This window comes from Actinia tenebrosa, unplaced genomic scaffold (genome assembly GCF_029948245.1).
Source record: "Actinia tenebrosa isolate PJP-AT-01 unplaced genomic scaffold, QUT_ActTen_1.0 PGA_scaffold6__47_contigs__length_16458017, whole genome shotgun sequence".
Classification (NCBI taxonomy): Eukaryota; Metazoa; Cnidaria; class Anthozoa; order Actiniaria; family Actiniidae; genus Actinia; species Actinia tenebrosa.
In genome coordinates, this window is record NW_028292583.1 from 2,446,150 (window position 1) to 2,466,033 (window position 19,884).

At 37.2% G+C, this 19,884-nt stretch overlaps 3 protein-coding genes across 3 annotated transcripts; 2 read left to right on the forward strand and 1 right to left on the reverse strand.

The window, feature by feature from the left end:
• The first annotated feature begins 4,607 nt into the window (after positions 1-4,607).
• Positions 4,608-6,558, forward strand: LOC148905835 (uncharacterized). Its single transcript, XM_089039199.1, has 3 exons — positions 4,608-4,865; positions 5,352-5,861; positions 6,193-6,558. The coding sequence occupies exons 1-2, from the start codon at positions 4,744-4,746 to the stop codon at positions 5,836-5,838; spliced, it is 609 nt and encodes a 202-aa protein (XP_088895325.1). The 5' UTR covers positions 4,608-4,743; the 3' UTR covers positions 5,839-5,861; positions 6,193-6,558.
• On the reverse strand, positions 6,451-9,487 carry LOC148905836 (uncharacterized). Its single transcript, XM_089039200.1, has 3 exons — positions 9,416-9,487; positions 8,874-8,960; positions 6,451-6,918 (listed from the first exon to the last, which is right to left on the reverse strand). The coding sequence occupies exons 2-3, from the start codon at positions 8,953-8,955 to the stop codon at positions 6,659-6,661; spliced, it is 342 nt and encodes a 113-aa protein (XP_088895326.1). The 5' UTR covers positions 8,956-8,960; positions 9,416-9,487; the 3' UTR covers positions 6,451-6,658.
• LOC116306008 (von Willebrand factor D and EGF domain-containing protein) lies at positions 8,954-18,103 on the forward strand. The gene is made up of 14 exons (XM_031716033.2): positions 8,954-11,199; positions 11,289-11,501; positions 11,587-11,786; positions 11,866-12,337; positions 12,451-12,710; positions 13,179-13,293; positions 13,474-13,731; positions 14,152-14,266; positions 14,347-14,742; positions 15,132-15,232; positions 15,326-15,491; positions 15,786-16,088; positions 16,226-16,503; positions 17,553-18,103. Exons 1-14 carry the CDS (start codon positions 11,155-11,157, stop codon positions 17,619-17,621), a joined length of 2,991 nt encoding a protein of 996 aa, XP_031571893.2. The 5' UTR covers positions 8,954-11,154; the 3' UTR covers positions 17,622-18,103.
• Positions 18,104-19,884: the final 1,781 nt, after the last annotated feature.

The following is a 19,884-nucleotide window of genomic DNA, read 5'->3' on the forward strand; positions in this document are numbered from 1 at the left end:
AAGACTGAAAGCCGTATTTTCCTTTAGGCTCTACTAGCCAACGCGATTGAAGCCAAAATACTGCCGACGGCGTAGCTGTATACTATATAGTAATACATTCCAAAAAATCTTCTTTTAGGCTCAATTATATTACTTTTAACTATGGAGAAACCATACCTTACCTAACCTTCCTAACCAGTTTTCTTACTTTTTTTCTTGCCGTTCGATCCTTTTAATAATACATTAAAGTTGGTCTTGTCGAGTTGAAAGCTACATATTTACATGACACAGAGAAGGAGAAAGTCTTGTATTTAACACTGCACTTTGCAGGCGAAAATGGAACTAATCTGATAAAACGACTTAAAGATCTTGTAACTAAACATGTTCCACAAAACGTTCACATTAACTGTGTATACAACGCTAAAAAATTAGGTGCAAAATTCCCTGTTAAGACAAGCCACGCCTTGTAGATCACAAGCACCATCTCATATATAAAGCTACATGTCCAGAACCAAATAAGTGCTCTTCAACATATATCGGCAAAACGGCTAGACAGGATAGATAGTGAGTACGTTAGCCAATCAGATTGCAGGATTCGTGAGAGTATGCTACTAGGTTTATGCTAAATAATATTATCATTTTATTATTATAGTAATTCTATTTCATTTTTCACTTAATGGTTTTCATTATGGTAAACATTATCTTCATCTCGAAGAAGAAGAAAAAATGAAGATTTTTTCCCCGATTTTATTTTCATCTTTAGTTTTATCTAAATTGGGCTCCCTTTACCTATTAAGAGCGCCGCTTTTAGACAGTTCCTAAATTTACATAAATTTAAGCAACAACTGAAATGATGTTTAAGACGAAGCAGGGTGCATTAGACATCCATTCGCGTGTAGGTTAAAAATATATAAAATATAAAATCTCTTGTCGTGCAGAAATACTGCATTGCTTCAGGTCTTAAACAGGGCTCGTGCAGTGAAACCACTATTTTTTTTGCGATTGAACCAACACGACGAAGATCTTAAGTAACCTAGACCCGCAGCAGATCATCCCATCCAATGTTTTCAGTTACAACTATTAAAATGATTTCATATCCCACAGCCTCCCGCCCCCCCCCCCCCCCCCCCCGAATAAAAAATGTACCTTCCATTAATGGTATCCCATAATTTCTCATGCACGTTGTTATACGCTTATACTTGTATAAAAGAGGGGAGATGGTCTGACGTTTTCTCTGTGGCTATGACAAAACTGTTCATAATATAAATTGTCAACTACAGCAAATCAATAAAAATACGTTATAAATTCTGCTCGCTGCAGTATTAATGTCGTATCGTACTTCAAATAATTTCAGCTTCAAGAACAACAAGACTGCGCATTTTTGGCAGACTTTCGTCGGATGCACTTTATCTCCAGTCGTACCGGACACTGACCAATAAACTATAAGGTATTTCGCCTAGCTACCCGTTCGTAGGTATGTACATCGTTTGGTCATAATTTGCAAGCTTTTATTTAATGTAGTTCATTTTTTCCCCTTACTTATTTGATATGATCTCTAATCGTTAGTTATCTGTTCGAATATTTTTTCTTTAAGTATATCATGCAATCTGATTAGCTCAAACCACTCTATGATAATCTTCAATAATTCTTATAAAAAATCGCAGTCAACGCAATTTAATTACCAGTTTTGCATGCACGTTCTTAATTAAACGTGATATTATTTCCTGCACACCTACACACTGAACATACAGGCATCTTAAGTGTACGTCAATTACTTTGGAAGATGATGTTCAAAATTGAATTGTGGTTTTATACACATTTCCTCAAACTGAATTTCATAACCTCTGTACTATATTTGATATGTAACCAGGGGCTAGAAGATCTTCATATTCACTCTATAAACCCTGAGGGGGGTGGGGGGGGGGTACTCTTGCCCGTTTAGGGTAGGGATGTGCCGCTGAGCCCTCTGAACCCTGACCCTGTTCCAGAGTAAAATCGCCGAAATTCATACCTGTTTCAGAGTAGAACTGCTGAAAGCCATACCCAGTTTGGCGGCACGTACCCGTATAGCGAATATAGAGGAGTAAAAACTACACAGATCTTCAATCCCTTTTAAATAAACTTGAACTATTCTCTAGTGCAAATGGTCTAGATGTAAATACTGAGAAAACCAAAATTCTAATTTTCAATAATTCAGGGAGGCGACTAAGTAATTATGTTTTTTATTATCAAAACTAAATCTTAGAAAATGTTAAACTTTACAAATACCTCGGCCTCACATTTAGGGCTTTCGGAAATTTCAAAATTACGAAACAGAACCTCAAGAAATCTGCTCTGAAAGCCTCATTTAAGCTATAAAAAAAAGGAGATGGGTCACTCCTTTCACTATGACCCTCATCTCACCATGAAACTGTTTGACACACTAGTAAAACCTATTCTGTTATACGGCAGTGAAGTCTGGGGTCAGTCTCAGGTTTCTAAAAGTGACCCTATAGAACTTGTTCGTCATACCAAATTTTGCAAAATGTTACTCGGAGTGGGAAAATATGCAACCAATTCTGCCTGTTATGCAGAACTATGTCGACTCCGTCTGCATGTAGCTGCAAACTTAAGATGCATAAGATACTGGCTCAATCTAGTTACACCTACATCGAGCCATAAAATTACATTCTTAGCCGGCATATAAAGAAATGATAATCTCCAGCCGTCAAAGTTAGTGATGTGTTAGAAGGTTCAATCACAGAAGAAAATTCAATCACAGAAGAACCTTAACTAAGCTAAGAATAAGTAACCACGACCTAGAAATTGAAAGAGGCAGATACTCTAGTTACAAGAAGGTAGAGGAAAGGAAGTGCTCTCATTGTAGTGATATAATAGAAGATGAAAGACACTTCCTAATTAAATGTCCTCTATACAAAATAACATAAGTAGCTCCCTTACGGAAGAACCAAGGGCACTAGGACACCGAATGTGGTTGGATTTCTATAGGATTTTTTTTCCTTTCGATTATTTGAATTAAATTAAACGTATATACTTGTACTTATCTCGTGTCCGTGTTCCTTCGCTGTCATAATGCAGACGTTTTCTTCCAAAGGTCAAACGGTTTGAATAGCCTATGCGCGTTACTTCTTTAACGGCCGTTCCGTACTTGACTCTGTTTGTACTATACCAACAACAACGCGACCGCGCGATGCTCCTTACGTCAGTAATATCCAACCGTCCAGAGTTAATATGGTTAATCAAATTCACCTTAAGTTCCATATAGAGCCCCGGGGTAGGCTACTAGCCTGCTTGCCATTGTTCTCTCGTCTGCTCGCTTAATCCAATTATTTTGAAAGGTGGGGTGGCAGTGTGTTTACACAGCGATGACAGATGCAGCACCAACGCTACTGTACGAACCACTGCCGAGCCTAGACATTGGGTAACACGATCTACCTCGGCATTAGTAGTATTTTCGTATGGCGCGTTTTTCGTGCCAAAATTCAAAGATTCAGTTCTATCATTCAATCCTTCAGTTCAATCATTCAATCCTTCAGTTCAAATATACAATCCTTCGGTTCAATCATTCAATCCTTCAGTTCAAACATTCAGCCATCGGTTCAATCGTTCAATCCTTCAGTCCAAACATGCAATCCTTCTGTTCAAACATGCAATCCTTCAGTTCAAACATGCAATCCTTCAGTTCAAACATGTAATCCTTCAGTTCAATCATTCAATCCTTCAGTTCAAACATGCAATCCTTTGGTTCAAACATGCAATCTTTCGGTTCAAACATGCAATCCTTCAGTTCAAACATGCAATCCTTCGGTTCAAACAATACGCTTTCAGTATTCCATGTTTTATCATTTACTTTCGAGATTGTTCGGCACAAATATCGTTGTCTTTTACTAGGTCATGCTCCACTTCCGTCGTTTTTCAATTACATCGATATTCACTTCCGTCGTTCTTCACTTTATCGTAATTCGCTTTCGTTATTCGGCACTTTGGACGTTCTTTGGAGACTGGGCCGAGCACTAACAAATCATGCCGGGAGAGACGGGTACAGAACCTACTAATTGAATGAGTAGGGTCTGGGTACGAGATTGCAGATTGTTTTGATGATTGTTTCGAGTTCGTTACTTATTATATTGTTTGCTCGATATTGCTCAAATACACCTTGTTTTTACTTACAAATTCATCGAAGAGATGCTCTGTCAAGATGGCCGTACAACAGATTTTGAATCGTGCTAAGTCTTTGGCAAAGGAGTTGGAAAGATTTGTGGATAATGGCAGTGGACCGGACCATGACAATGAGGACTATCTGAAATATCAAATTGATATGTTGTATCAGCACAGCATTTATATTTCTGGTTCCGAAGAAGATGAGCCTATCCACGATATCATTTTGAATCTAAAGAAGGTCTTCAAATTTATTTGTGAAACAAGAGATATATCTTCCGGAGCAGGGTACCAGACACAACAAAAACGTACTGGCGAACCTGGAAGGCCTAAGTTCGAAATAACTCAAGAACAATTGGAATACCTACTTGAGAAGAGGTTCAATTGCACAGACGTTGCAACTATGCTTTCTGTGTCTGTGCGAACAATCAGACGCCGAATGTCTGAATTCGGAATTGCGTCTTCTAGGCCGTGATATATCTGATGATGACCTTTGTACCATTATCAGAGATCAGAGTTAATAGGCCAAGAAGTGCATACAGGATAATGCAAGGTTGCTTAAGGGCGAAAGGAATCATGATACAGCAGCAACGACTATGAAGTATAATGCGTTTCCTTGATCCAGAAGGAACTGTGGAAAGGTGGAGAAAGACTATCAAAAGGAGAGTCTATACTGTCAGTGGCCCAAATGCATTATGGCACATTGATGGTAACCACAAGCTTATCAGGTAAGAAAGTGGGAACATTCAACTCATTAGAAAACACAAGATAGACAGTAACCGAGGGAAATAGAAAGACTTCTTAGAGTCCACAAGAGTCATTTTTATATCAAAAATGCCTAAGAATAGACCCTTTCAGTTGCATTACAATGTTTTATCGTTTCAGACCTCATGTCATTCCCTAGAGAATATGGTTCTTTGTTTAAGTTGTGTCCATGGATATTCATGTATCTTCACATGTAAAAAGGGATTGCAACTGCTAAACAAAGAATTGATACTCTTAGGAATGACATGTGATCTGAAACGATAAAACATTTTAATGCAACTGAAAGGGTCTATTGGTTTAATTGCCAGACCCCACATAGTCCAACCAGTTGTTATATGACAAAACAATTAAAACTGTCAGTCTATAAGTGAATATTGGAAGGCTTAACATTTCAGTAGTGTTATGATTTGCAAGTTGAGTATCAGTCTTCGATTGTTTGTTTCCAACAGATGGAGGATAGTGATTCATGGTGGCATTGATGGATTTTCCCGCATCCCAGTCTTCCTTAGCTGTGCCACAAATAACAGAGCATCAACTGTATTAGCCTGTTTTCTTCAAGCTGTCGCAAAATATGGTTTGCCATCACGTGTACGTTCAGATAAGGGTGGAGAAAATTATGATGTGTCAATGTACATGTTGTCACACCCAAACCGTGGCCCTGGACGGGGAAGTATGATTGTGAGTAAAAGTGTACACAATCAAAGAATAGAAAGACTTTGGAGAGATCTCTTCTTTCAGAAGACCTCCGTCTTCTATCAACTCTTCTACCATCTTGAAGATTGTGGTGTATTGGATATCACAAATGAATTAGACATGTTTGCATTACATTATGTGTTTGTGCCACGAATTATTAAAGAACTATCTGAATTTGTTGATGGATGGTGCACCCACAGTTGTGGGTCATGGGGATGCAGAACAATGCTCAGTCAGATTTAGAGGTTTCAAAGGAAATGTATGGGGTAAGAAACAACTTTCATAATTTTCCCTAGTAGTATTTTATTTTGGATGCTGCAGTGTCCAACACAAGGGCGGATCGAGGGAGGGGCAAAGTGGGGCTGTAGCCCCCCTTTTCCAGCCTCGTTTACTCCCTTTGCACCCACATTTCATGGGCGCCTAAAATAATCTTATATGATTTCGAATCCTAGTCCCTCCTCCCCTAACTGGTGTCTAGCAAAATTTTGTCAAGCCCCCCTATATTTGTTGGCTGGATTCGCCCTTACAACATTAGTAATTAAGAAGGTGCATGTAGGTCACAAATTTAACATTAACATTTCATGATTAATATTTCAGGAAAACTTTCAAGATTATGGCATTGAATATGATGGTCCTTTGTCAGTAGAAGAAGAGGACAATATTGACAACCAGGAAACCGTGACAGTGCCTGAATCAACATTTCAGTTAAGTACTGAAAATGTTCATGCATTGGAAGCTACAATTAACCCTTTATGTCACAGTAGCAACTATGGGATTGATATTTTCCTAAAGACCATTGCCCACTTGGGTCAAGTGAGCTAACAATTACAATTATTAATTAATTATTAATTCAACTTCTGAATATTAATTTTATTGTTCTCTGAAAGTGTAACTACATCAATCAGGGCCACCAAAGCAAATTAACTAATCATCTTCAGCTTTTGTAAATCATTATATTTTGAATTGCCCATGTCATAATTTAAAGACTGCCATGACTATAAAATTTGATCATATTGGCAATTAAAAATCATTGCAGTTTTCCAATCATTTCCAAAACAAGCATTTAAACATTCCCGAAATAAGCATTAGAAAAAGCGAGATCATACAAATCAAATAACTTTGTTGTCGGTGGCAAAGGCAGGGTAAGAGATGGTCGGGGGAGCTTTAGACATGATATGCATGTATTTGCTGTTGGAAGGAACGATGTCACAGCCTCAAAAAATGATATGCTTGGTTTAATTATGAAACCCAAGACTGGCTCCTCGTCAGCTCCAGTTGTAAACCTAAGGATATGTGCCAGGGTCACACCATTTCTTCTTCCACCTAAAAAAATGAAAAAAGGGAAAACATCTAAAAAAATTATAAAAGAATCTACCGTGTCTAAATAAAGCATCTATCTATCTATCTATCTAATAATGTAATGCATACTGTAAACCGTTTATGAAGACATCTTCAAAATACGATTTTTTAAATTGTTGTTCACGTTATTGTCCTCGAAGCGAAATTTGACCATGCCTCAGTGAAAACGTTAACGGACACGTACATTTTAAGCTATGTTTGCGAAAAATGTGTTAACATACTCAGGAGATAATAAGCTCAAAAACGGTGTCCCAGATTTTTGATATCTGTTCTATATCTCTCACTATTTTTGATCAAAGTTCGACGATTGCTCTTGGAGTGTTGTTTAGAGTAAAAAGCGTCATAACTTTGGAAAGAAATTAAATTTCAAAAATCGGAGAAATCCGTTTTTGGATCATGAGTTACTTTATAAACTCTCCAAATTTTAGAAAAATCGAATGAAATCCAAGGGACTTTTAGCTTTTTGAAGTTGAAGTTTTAGCAGCAAAAAAGATTCGAGAAAAATGCATTTCTTTGTTTGGAGCCGGAAGCTGCAGTGAGCCACGATGGTGGGTGCATTTCCACTAGGACATTTTTTGGTAGTTTAAAATTCCTCTAGGTGTTTGTTTACATACCAGCTTAAAAAAGAAATCCATTATGTAATTTGAGGTGATTTTAAACTAGATAGATCACATTACCATACATAGCGTGAGATTCAAAAAGTGGCGGGAGAAGAAGTGCTTGTGTTTACAACACTGCTTTTAACATTTGCTTTATTCTTGAGAAAACGAAATCGATTTCTTCGCAATCTTAGGCTAGCTGCTTTGCAAAGAAGAAGAAGACGTCAATTATTAATTCTTCTGCCGAATCAACTCCAAAATAGAGGAGTTCGTAATCGCAGATGACCAAGAGCATGGGTCTACCGTTGTCCATATTAAAAAAAAGAACAAACAAACGTACCCACAGGCACAGAATTAGTTAGGATAGACCAAGAGACAGAGCCCACGTTCTTCCGTCTGGTGCTTTTCAAGTTAGTCTAGATAAGCATTTTAACAGCAAATTGTCAAATGGTGAGCTCTGATTGGTCACGGCCGGCGGTAGTCCAACTTAAGCCATCTTTTTAGGTCGCTTATCAAAGGTGTAATTTTCGGAGTTGAAGCAACTAAACTCGGCTTTTTTTTGCGTGTAAACAGTTGACTAAATAAACTAGCTTAAGTTAGTTCGGAGTCGTTTCCACTGGTGTTTCCGGTATTTTTTCGTTAAACTAGTTTAAAATGTCCTAGTGGAAACGCACCCATTGGTCAAAACACCTTGAGCCTTCCATTTTGTTATCGCTTGTCATATTATCTGTTGTTCTGGACGATCGCAATGTAGGATCATTTTACAAGGACAAAGGAGCATTTGGACTCCATGTTATTGTAAGCGACGGGACATTTCCGGTCTTTATAAAGCCACGATTTTGATTTGTCTCAAAATTTTGGCTTTTCCAATCAAAAATTGCAAGAAGTTTCACTAACATATAAAAGACAAAAATTTAAAGTTACGAAATTTCATTTGAGCAAATCGTTATTTTTCGTATCCTAATACCTTAAACGTCAAACCCGTTTGTTTTGATTTCATGTATGTATGTATGATCTAAAATCGTATCTTATGTGTTCAAGAAATATCAATCCACCATGATCGGTATAATCGGTATGTCAAAGTTGAATGTAAAATGTGAACATTTTCAAGGGAAACTAGACAATTCTTGACTTTTTGTGTTATTTTGTGAAGGGCAAAGGTCAGTACTAAAACGTCCGCATCACTTGCGGTTACGATTTTACAAGCGATATGATACGAAAACTCGTGAATGTAAACCACATCAAGCTCTTAACTTGTGATAATCTAGCCTCTAGGTAATACATATTTCATGTGACAAAAAACTCTAATCATATACTTACGAGAACTGGACTCGATCACGGAACACAACCTTGTAACTTCCTGCAAGAGTTCCTTGCATCGTTCAGATGCGTTTTCCACCATATTTACTACACAAGAATAGGTAGAAAGTGTTTCATAAATATTTAAAATAATAAAAGGTTTGGAGGTTACAAAAATTTACAAAAACATTTCCGTAAAGGTGATTTCCGCGATGGAGTCAACGAGTCGCGTCGCGCGTTGCTCTTTATGAGCTACATTTATTAAAAAATCTGGTCTAATTTTCTAATTATCTCATCAAACTCTTTTCAGGGATCGATTGTGCACAAGTCCTTCTAATTATATGTTTTATTCAGTTGCCAATACAACAAAAACAATGTGTGTTCCTAACAAAACCGATAGACAATGCCTGATTTCAAACCAAGTCTGGCATGTATGGGAGGTTACTTGATATCAAGTTGAATAATTATTGAAATTAAACTTAAACTACAATAAAACGAAAACAAGGTATTTCATAGGATAATATCTCTTGCCATTATGCTAAAAGAAGATTAACAGAACTTACTTTGTGAAGAATTCTACGAGTAGTCCAAACCTGGAAGCAAAGCACGTGCGTCTCGACGAGAGTTGTGACAACTAATCACAGGCAACCAACAGGCAACCCAAGTTTGGATTAGGGGGCAGTCTCCCAGCGTCTCTCCCGGCATGATTTGTTAGTGCTCGGCCCAGTCTCCAAAGAACGTCCAAAGTGCCGAATAACGAAAACGAATTACGATAAAGTGAAGAACGACGGAAGTGAATATCGATGTAATTGAAAAACGACGGAAGTGAAGCATGACGTAGTAAAAGACAACGATATTTGTGCCGAACCATCTCGAAAGTAAATGATAAAACATGGAATACTGAAAGCGTATTGTTTGAACTGAAGGATTGAATGATTGAACTGAAGGATTGCATGTTTGAACCGAAGGAATGCATGTTTGAACTGAAGGATTGCATGTTTGAACCGAAGGATTGCATGTTTGAACTGAAGGATTGAATGATTGAACTGAAGGATTGCATGTTTGAACTGAAGGATTGAATGTTTGAACTGAAGGATTGAATGTTTGAACTGAAGGATTGCATGTTTGAATTGAAGGATTACATGTTTGGACTGAAGGATTGCATGTTTGAACTGAAGGATTGCATGTTTGAACAGAAGGATTGCATGTTTGAACAGAAGGATTGCATGTTTGAACTGAAGGATTGAATGATTGAACTGAAGGATTGCATGTTTGAACTGAAGGATTGAATGTTTGAACTGAAGGATTGAATGATTGAACTGAAGGATTGCATGTTTGAACCGAAGGATTGAATGATTGAACTGAAGGATTGCATGTTTGAACCGAAGGATTGAATGATTGAACCGAGGATGGAATGTTTGAACCGAAGGATTGAATGATTGAACCGAAGGATTGCATGTTTCAACTGAAGGATTGAACGATTGAACTAAAGGATTGAATGATTGAACTGAAGGATTGAATGATTGAACCGAATCTTTGAATTTTGGCACGAAAAACGCGCCATATTTTCGGCATGAGTAACATTTTCGTTTCAATTGCAAAGAAAGTTACTAACTCTCCTTAGAATATTAGAGTCCAATTAGAGGGAAACATATCTCGAACCCAGGGTACTGTTTACGAAATGAAATGTAACTTTTCTACCCCAACTATACAGTTACAATTCAAAAACATTAATAGGACGGTTGGAAATTCGACCAGTAGGTCATCATTTTAGGTCACGCTCACATTAACTGGACGTGTATAAGTAAGTAAACAAATAAAGATTAGATTGCAATTACGAAATATTGTTTAAAAAAATCCTTTTTGAAGAAATTTTTTACTTTGGGTTAACACTTCGATTCCACTTTCATCGGTTATCTCCATTTCCAAACAAGTTAAACTTTCTGAATAACAAGATTTTAGCCTTGTACAACAGCCTTTTTTCATGGCAATAGTTTTTGGCGCTCACTGCTTGAATACGAGAAGAATTCTCTCTTAACTTGTTCTTAATATTTTCAACTCGATCTACCTACCAAGAGACATATCGGTAAGACTTCCGGTTGAACTACGTACCGGTATATAGGTCACACTGCTTGTTTGTTACTCTAGTCTAAATTGTAAACATGTCCAAAGGGTTCACGAGAATGACTAAATATTCATTTAACCAAAAAAAAAACCTTTATACAACGATGCAAGACGTCATCCCTCAAGTAATTACATTAATATTCAATGTTTACATTTCAGAAGATATTTTTATAACGAGATGGGTGATTATGTCATGTACAGCAACGAAGCAAAGAAAGTGCAGGTAAAAAAAAGAAAATGTTTGAACAAAGGTAAACCATTGTTGGATTCAGGGCTATACCTATTGCCAGTCGTATTTTGTTTTCTCGACAGGTTCATGTTCGTCTTTGGATATGTGCTGGCCAAATGACTTGTGTATGCGGTGCAGCAATACGAGAGGGAAAAGACGTCATAGTTATATCTATGTGTAACAAAATGAAAGATTCAGTACCTACAATACTAAGGACTTTCAAACGAAGTCCTGGAAGTCTATCGAAAGGAATACAAATCACTAAGAAGATCAGTGGTTCATCATTGGAGCAGGAGGTACATATATATCACTGAATTCCTAAAAAGACAATATAGATTAATAATTATTTGTTACCATAATTCTTCCTTTTCATATGTAAAGGTAATTCTGTCTTCGGGTATCAGAGTCTCAGTAAAACGTTCTGGAAGGTCACTGGATGTTCGTATCAATGCACCATCTACTGACAAGGGAAAAGTCTTGGGGCTTTGTGGTAACTTTAATGACGATCCAGAAGACGATTGGAACAAAGGAGGTGATGGTAAACCTCATGACGATGAAAAACAATTTGCAGCAAGCTGGCGGTAAGTCAATGACACAAATAGAACTGATAACACATGGCCAAGCACAAATACAACAATTTTGTTTATATTGCTTTAACAGTCTTAAGGAAGGGAAGAGCTTTTTTGAGGTTCTCCCTGAACAAGAACTTGAAGAGCAAGTTGAACAAGGGAGATCCTGCTATTGTGGCGTCGAAGGTGAAACAACACAGGATGAAAGATGCGATGACAACGCAAATCTTTTCACAAGAATCGACGCTACTCAGATAGAAGTACTTAATACTCAAATAAATGACCAGTCACAATTTGGCATGAAAAGATCTGTAGACAGTCACTGGTATAGTGATGACATCATTGATCACATGGAACGTAGCTACTATGTGGATGATCTTCATGTACAACTCGCTGTAAACCGCATACGAAACAAGAGATCACCGATAGAAGTCATACCAGAAGATGAGGCAACTCAGTATTGTACAACACAAATTGAAGAAACAAAAGCAGGAAAGGCATGCATGAAGATCTCAGAAACCAACTTAAAAAATGCCATAATACAGTGTGTTAACGACTTGAAGGTAAAGCGATATTTAATATATTACTATGAAAACAGTAGGAAAGGGGTGCATTATTACGAGATATGTAAAACTAGAAATACCTTAAGTATTTGCTTTTATTTTGACACTCTTAGTTGTCAGGAGACAAGACATTTGCAGTGTTGGCATTTGAGACCATGAAGTACATATGTGAAGATACCACATTAAAGAACCTTTCACTCTATACTCATACTGCAAGTGGTGACTTAATGCCTCCCAGAGAGGTAGTAAAAGACTTGTGTCCTGAAGACTGTAGTGGACGTGGCACATTTAAGAACAGAACCTGTATATGTGAAGAAGGCTATACTGCACTGGACTGTTCCATGCAGGTTAATGCAGTTCCTGAGTTGTTAGGGTATGCAAAATGAAATCTATATAATAATATTTTTTGTTCCGACTTACTAATGATTGATCCGCCTTTTCTTTCAAAACATATTTATATCTATATTATATAATTGTGTTTGCACGAGCTCTCTCTCTTCTAAACTTTGTTCACTGAGTAATCTTCCATGATTTAAATAGTATTCGTACTATAAATTTGAATAGTTCCCCAACCCGTAGAGAACCGGGACCGTCCAATATTCCAGTTTGTTCTATAGGGATAGCCTGGATTTTGCAAGGGAATACCTTGAATATTCCGTGGAATGGTTGTACATTACCGTTGGTATTTGGAATACTGATTTGGACACTGAAATGAGGCTTACGCCGCATAAATGACTGTCACCAAGGAAGAAAGCGCAGTTTTACTATTTACAAAACGGTCTATTTCTTTTTAAACCAAAAAATCAAAACCAATTTTTGTTTCTTTTTCCTGCTGTTTTAGGATTTACAATGGTGGACTTTGTGATATACGAGAACGACCATGTAAAAAAACAAATATCTTGGGTCAGAACTTTATCAAATCGGAGAACCTAACATATCATGTACAGGAAGAAATGGTATTTCTTGTGCATCATAGACATACGTGCAATGCATATACTATTGAGCCGCAAATATCATTGGGTCCAGGAACAACGTGGTTTTTTTAATGTTTGCCTTGGACCCGACTCATGTTTTGTATGAGAAGCCTGGAGTTGAATATGAAAGTAACACGTCTCAGTGTTTTACGTTTATCCTAGGTTTACCCAGGTACCTGGTCTCCTCGCGTAATTCCTGTCACATCACAAGGGAAAATGACTGATCTGTTTGGTGTACAGTGCAACCTGCCTGAGCCTCCGACTAGACTTGGTGACTACCAGCACGAAGGTACCCCTGCTGGGGGACTTTTCATCACGGTTTCTAATGATGGATTCAATACTAGTGTTCAACGACTGCGTCATGTGACTTACGACTCAAAGTGCATGAACTGCAGTAAATCAGGAAAATGTGAATTTAAGGTACGTATTCAATTGACAATGAGGCTAATCCAATGCAAGTTTTGAAGCAAATGACCAGAGGGTAAGCATCTAATGCTGTTATTCTACAAGTGTTGAAGCCATGGCTTAGAAAAATCGATACCCGTCTTTCACAGATCTGAATTTGTCAACTTAACTTCTCGAAAACATTATTTTGGAATGTAGGCTTTGGCACATCTCTTAACTAGTGCTATTTGTTAGTTCGACAATAACCACTGTTTGATCAAGTGGCATATAATTTTAATATTCTCTCTAAGGTACTTGTAAAAATAACGTCATTGGTGTTCTTATCTAGCGAACAACGAATATTTTTTAGATTCTTAAGTGAGGGTAGGATAAATATAATATTTCTTATTTACCCGTTCAATGGAGAATTTGATTCGCTTGTTATTATTTGCATAGAATGAATCCTGTTTAATAAAGGGACATTGCTTTGCTGCCAATAAACCCAACCCACGTGACTGGTGCCAGCAGTGTTTACCACATGTTGATCAAAATGCTTGGACACCTAGAAAAAGTAAGTTTGAATCATACAGACCTCACAATTACATTATGGGCTCTGACATCATATATCTCATTTCCTTTGTATCTCCACAGTCAATCACGTCCCCAGGTTTCCTTCAAAGAGAGCGTATTTTGCTTTACAAGGAGAAAGACTTGTGATCCAACTGAAAGCAACAGACCCTGATAACCGTCCCCTAACATACTCTGTACTCAGTTCTACAGCTACTGGATTTACACTCAGTCCATCTGGTTTATTGACATGGAAGGTGACATCCAATCAGAATAACAAGTTTACCTTTCAAGTGACTGACGAGTGTGGCGCGTTTGATATAATACATGTGACCGTACATATAGTACGATGTCCTTGCCTCAATGGTGGCAAATGTGTACCCCACCCCTACCACCCACGGGGATCTGGATCATACCAATGTCAGTGTCCCAAAGGAACCGGTGGAGAACGGTGCCTGAAAGTTTGTTCTGGTGCTGTTTGTAAGTATCGAAAGCTACTTGTCATTTCCGGAATAATTGAGGAAGGGACTGGGAAGGAGTGGAGAAGTATTATTTTCATTAAAAATCAAATCATCACATGAAATATCACGTTTATCGAGTTTTTTATTTTTGCGACTTTTAAAAGCTTGCTATTCAGTAGGCATTCATCCAAACATGCTCAAACTCGGTAGTACTTCAAAATTAGTATGTTTTTTTTATAGTGAGAATCATTTTTTTGTTACATTAATATTTTCACTTGGCTCCAGTCTTCAATTCTAGAAAGGCCAAATAGGCTTATGTGAGTATTGAACGTAATGGGTGACGTCATATATGTGAAAATGTTTTCAATTCAACCTTGATGGATTTGGTAAAATTATTTTAAATTCAAGGTCCTAGTGGTGTCACAGTAAAACCTATAGGGTCAACCCAGCTCGAGGTGCAGTGGCTCAAACCTAATTGCATGGAGTCGGTGGATTATTATTTCGTAAAGGTAATAACGTGCGATGATGACCAAAAGATTCACTAACTGACTGATAATGAAAGGGTTATACTATATAATAACAATGGTTATCATTCTGTATAGCATGGTGACATAGACAGAGGACTCTGGAGAGAAAAAGTACCAAAGGATGTCACAACCAAGACATTGACCAATCTGAAGAAGTTTACGAGTTATCGAGTTGTTCTATCTGTAGTGAATTCGAACGAAGAAAAAATGATAGAAACATTAGCAAAAACTGGTGAAGATGGTAAGTGATGCAGTATTAGAACATGAAAAACCATTTTCACAGATTGTGTTTTCTGTCCTCGAAAATGTACTCTAAGAAACATGGAAATCAGAAATCAATTTCTCTTTTTCATACATTGACATGTAAACGTAACTGCTCATTCAGTGTGTTTCACCTGCAGTACTTAATACAGTAGACATGACACTTGTTCCCTTGTTGTTGTGAATTTATTATCTCGTATTCTCGAACTCATGAGAAATGCGTATCTGGAACCACTGATTTTTGTCTTTTTCGTATCATAACTGCAATCTTCAGTACCTGACGCAGCACCAGTCGTCACTGACATCTCTCTAGTCAGATATGAATCCATGAAGGTCACGTGGTCATCCATACCAGAAGATCATTGGAACGGTATCATCAGAGGCTATAAAATATACTACAAAGAACTGCTGTATCCTAGAAACAAATGGAAAGTGTTTGTGGTTACCGGAGGTGATGTGACCAGTACGATGGTGACTGGACTAAAGTCATACACTGAGTACTGTGTTAAGATGTCTGCCTTTACCAGTAAAGGAGAGTATCCTGACTGGGGAAGAAAGCAATGCAAAATAGTCAAGAGTAAGTCACTAAGTTCATGGACTTATATTAAAGTTTCGAAATTGAAGAATGTATAAATAACTTAGTTTGTTATGAACCATAACCCTAGTGAAACTCGCAAAATACTTTTCAAATGACTTCGTGATTATTTTCTACAGCTCCCTCGCTTCCTATAAAAGTACAAGCTAAAGCTATGAGTATGACAGAAGTACTTTTGAAGTTCGTTAAACCAGAGCACTCGCCTTCATCCAATAAAGTGCAAGTGGATTACGGGAAACTGAAAGACGAGTTGAATATGAAGAAAGTCTGCTATGGTTCTTCTTGTGTGATTGATAACCTTGAGCCAGACACCATGTACTACTTCAGGGTGATTGGATATGTGTACCAGAGAGGAGAAACACCAACATTCACTAAGATAAAGACATCCATTGATGAGGTGGCTAAAGTGGTGCTTCTATTTTACCTTTTTAAGGCAATGAGGAAAAGAAGAGTAGAAACTTTTCCTTTGTGTTTCTAAAAAACACGTATCCAAACTTCCATAACAGAGAAGTTTAAAAATGAATTTTAGGCCTTAGCACTATCAAAAAGTACGGCAGCAAGGGAATTGGGGTGGCTAGAAAAAACTTTTGTATCACAGCTGTGTTTGTAAAAATGATTTTTTGTGTGAATTTTTGTTGAAGTGATTTTTTTTATTCTCAGGTTATTTCTCTTTTTATTTTATTTTATTTATTTATTTATTTATTTATTTATTTATTTATTTATTTATTTATTTATTTATTTATTTATTTATTTATTTATTTATTTATTTATTTATTTATTTATTTATTTATTTATTTATTTTTATTTTTCATTTTTTTTCGATGAATTTGTCTGGAAAGTAGACAAGTCATCATTACAGAACAGGAATAATTGAAAAAGTATTGATAGACAATGCATACAAACTGAGCCCGAACTTATTGTAGAATCCTGAAATATTTCGGCTATTGGATCTGCAGCGTTGTCGGTACAATAAATTTTGAGAAACGTATCACTTTTTATTCACTAACAATGATCTACGATAGGCCATTGTAACTATGAATCATTTAACAGGGGCGGCGGAACCGGGGGGACATGTGCCCCCCTACCAAATTTTGGTTCTTAGTCATTGTTTTACGGCGCAAGCGTCTGCAATCAAACAAAACATTGTCATTATCACATAGCGTTAAATATAATCTTCAGTCCCCGCCAAAGATTTTTGCAGTCCCCCCCCCCCCCCCCCCCCCCCAAAGATTTTTAGCTTCCGCCGCCCCTGTTTAAGTAAGATGCTCTGAAAGCAGGTCGATCCGGATTGATGTACACTTTACTGAGTGAGATGTCAGACAATTCATCATTAGGCCCACTTGACCCGTTAACCCCACAGTAAACGGTTCATTAAGCATCAATTGTGTTATATTAAATAGTGTTTTTTTAAATAATAGTCTAATATTGAATTTTTTCCTTTCCCAGGTTTCTAGGGGGTCCAATCTCAAAGGGAAAGAACCCATTTCTAGAGGAAACTTAGTGTGGGTAGGATAACGAAGTCTCGCTTGGAAGAGAAACTGTCATTGTAGGAGACAAACAATTGCAGTTCCATTTTCTAGCTTCAAAATATCGCATGCTTTAGATTCACTGTTGATTAACTTAGCTTGTTGCTAATGCATGCTTTTACCGATAAAAACTTGTATAACTTTATCCATGACAGTTATCTAAGTTCCTAAGCTATAATGGAAGGGCCAAGCACAACAGAGTCTAACTCCAAATTAAGTGCACGCTAACAAAAAATTATATTATAATTACAACAACAAATAACGAATAATGATAAACTCTAAGCGAAGAAATCAAGTGAAGATTTACCAATTATCACTTAGATGAGAGAAGCTAATCTAAAGACTTAGTATGGCAAAAAGTAGTACGATCTATTCTAAGCGGCAGTTTAAGATAAGTATATCAGTAGTAGATCTAGGATTTTGTAATCATAATTATTAGCAGGTCATTAAAGTTAAATGTTTTTGATTGTCCTTGAGTGATTACTCATTTTCAATTATCTATTTTTTACCGCAGGTGGTTTGTAGCAGCGGCTTCAGTGTGCTTTTGTATTGTTTTTATTGTTTTGAATAAACTACTAAAAACCTCAACTCATACTCCATTCACTTTATGCTTCACCCTTAGCATCACAAATACAGACGGATTGGAATCGAACATGTGCCTGCAAAAAAGCCAATCGGCGAGCGAGAAATTAAATTCACTCTCATGCAATATTAAAGTTTTCCAAAAATTGGGCCCGAAACCTGCCGATCGACACGTGACACACTTCAAATTAACCCACTACTCTGTCTTCGAATAGCTGAAAAGGTTCTCAGCTAAGCTCCTTCGCTGCTCTCGTATCTCCTCTCCGGACGACCAACTGAACTGAACCAGTAGTAATCGCTTCAAACCATACGGGTTTTTTCTTCAGGTTTTCCGGTTTTCTTTCCTCCGCAAAAATCAACACTATGTGAGTTGAGTGTCATAGATTGTATATAATGATAGAATGTAGTGGTAGTGCATGTGGAGTTAACCTCAGTAAAATATGTTTAAAAGTATGTTCTAAAGGCCTGTAGTATTCGCTTTTCTTTTTTTCTTCGACACAAGTCTTTGAGTCTCAGTCAAACGTGCTTCACTCAGTGTATTCAATGATTACTTATCACCATTTAGAACAAAATATGCAATAAGTGAAAATAGATGCAAATGCGTTGCTCAGAGACTTTCCAAAGCATTTGGGTAGGCAGAGATCGGTTGGTGTACTATGATAGATTCAAACAGAGAAAACACTAGATTTAAGGTCTATACATTCAATGATGTTATTTTTAAAAAAAAGAGAAAAAGAAAAGAAAAAAAAAAAAAAAAAACAGGGTTCCAGGTCACCCATCCAGGTACTAATCTCACCCAACGCCGTCCTTGACTCAGTGTCTTGGAAGCTCAAGTTTTTTCCACTGGGCCACGATTTCAGGAAATTAGCACAACAATAGCCATGACAAAAATGCACCAGATAGACTAGATTATTTTCCACTTCAAATCAACGTGCCAGTGCGTGGCAGAGTGCAAGGGATTAGCTGTAGATATGGTCTGGGGGCCGGCTAGTCTCTCCCCTGATGCTTCGGCTAGAACACTATACTGCGTAATCCGTACACCCAAGGGCAGAGGGACTTAATCGCCGTCATGTCCGAAGTCCATACGATGACCCAGCGGATGTCTCGGGGTATGGCATGAAGGCACTAATCTTTTTCAGAATATCTGAATGAATTACTTAATTATAATTGGTGGATTTTGGGTTCGATTCTCACTTTTTTTTTTTTTTTTTTTTTTTTTACAAACAACTTTTATTATTTCAAGAAAAAGATTATTCTTCTTTTTTTCCCTTAGAGAAGGAACCTTCTATTTTTTTATTTTTTTTTTTGTTTTTGTTTTTGTTTTTGTAATATATATGTAAACGACGTATCGTGATATTTAATAACAAAATGATAACTCTGTTTTTCCTTAGAAAGGAAGTCTACTATTTTTGCTCATGATTCAGCATTAACAGTCAAGCGATCATTATCTGAAAGAGTCGAGCTGTGCTTTTATGGTTTTAAAAAATGTCTGGAAGCATTGTAGCCTTATTACACAGGGTGATCCTAATAATTCCATAGCTAGAAATCTAACCAATTGTAAAACTTCTAGAAATGACGTTAGACAGAGATAGTGACACTAAGTACCTTTCGGTACTTATCAGTCCGTCTTTCGCCCGGGGGGGGGGGGGGGTACTCCACTATATTTGCTA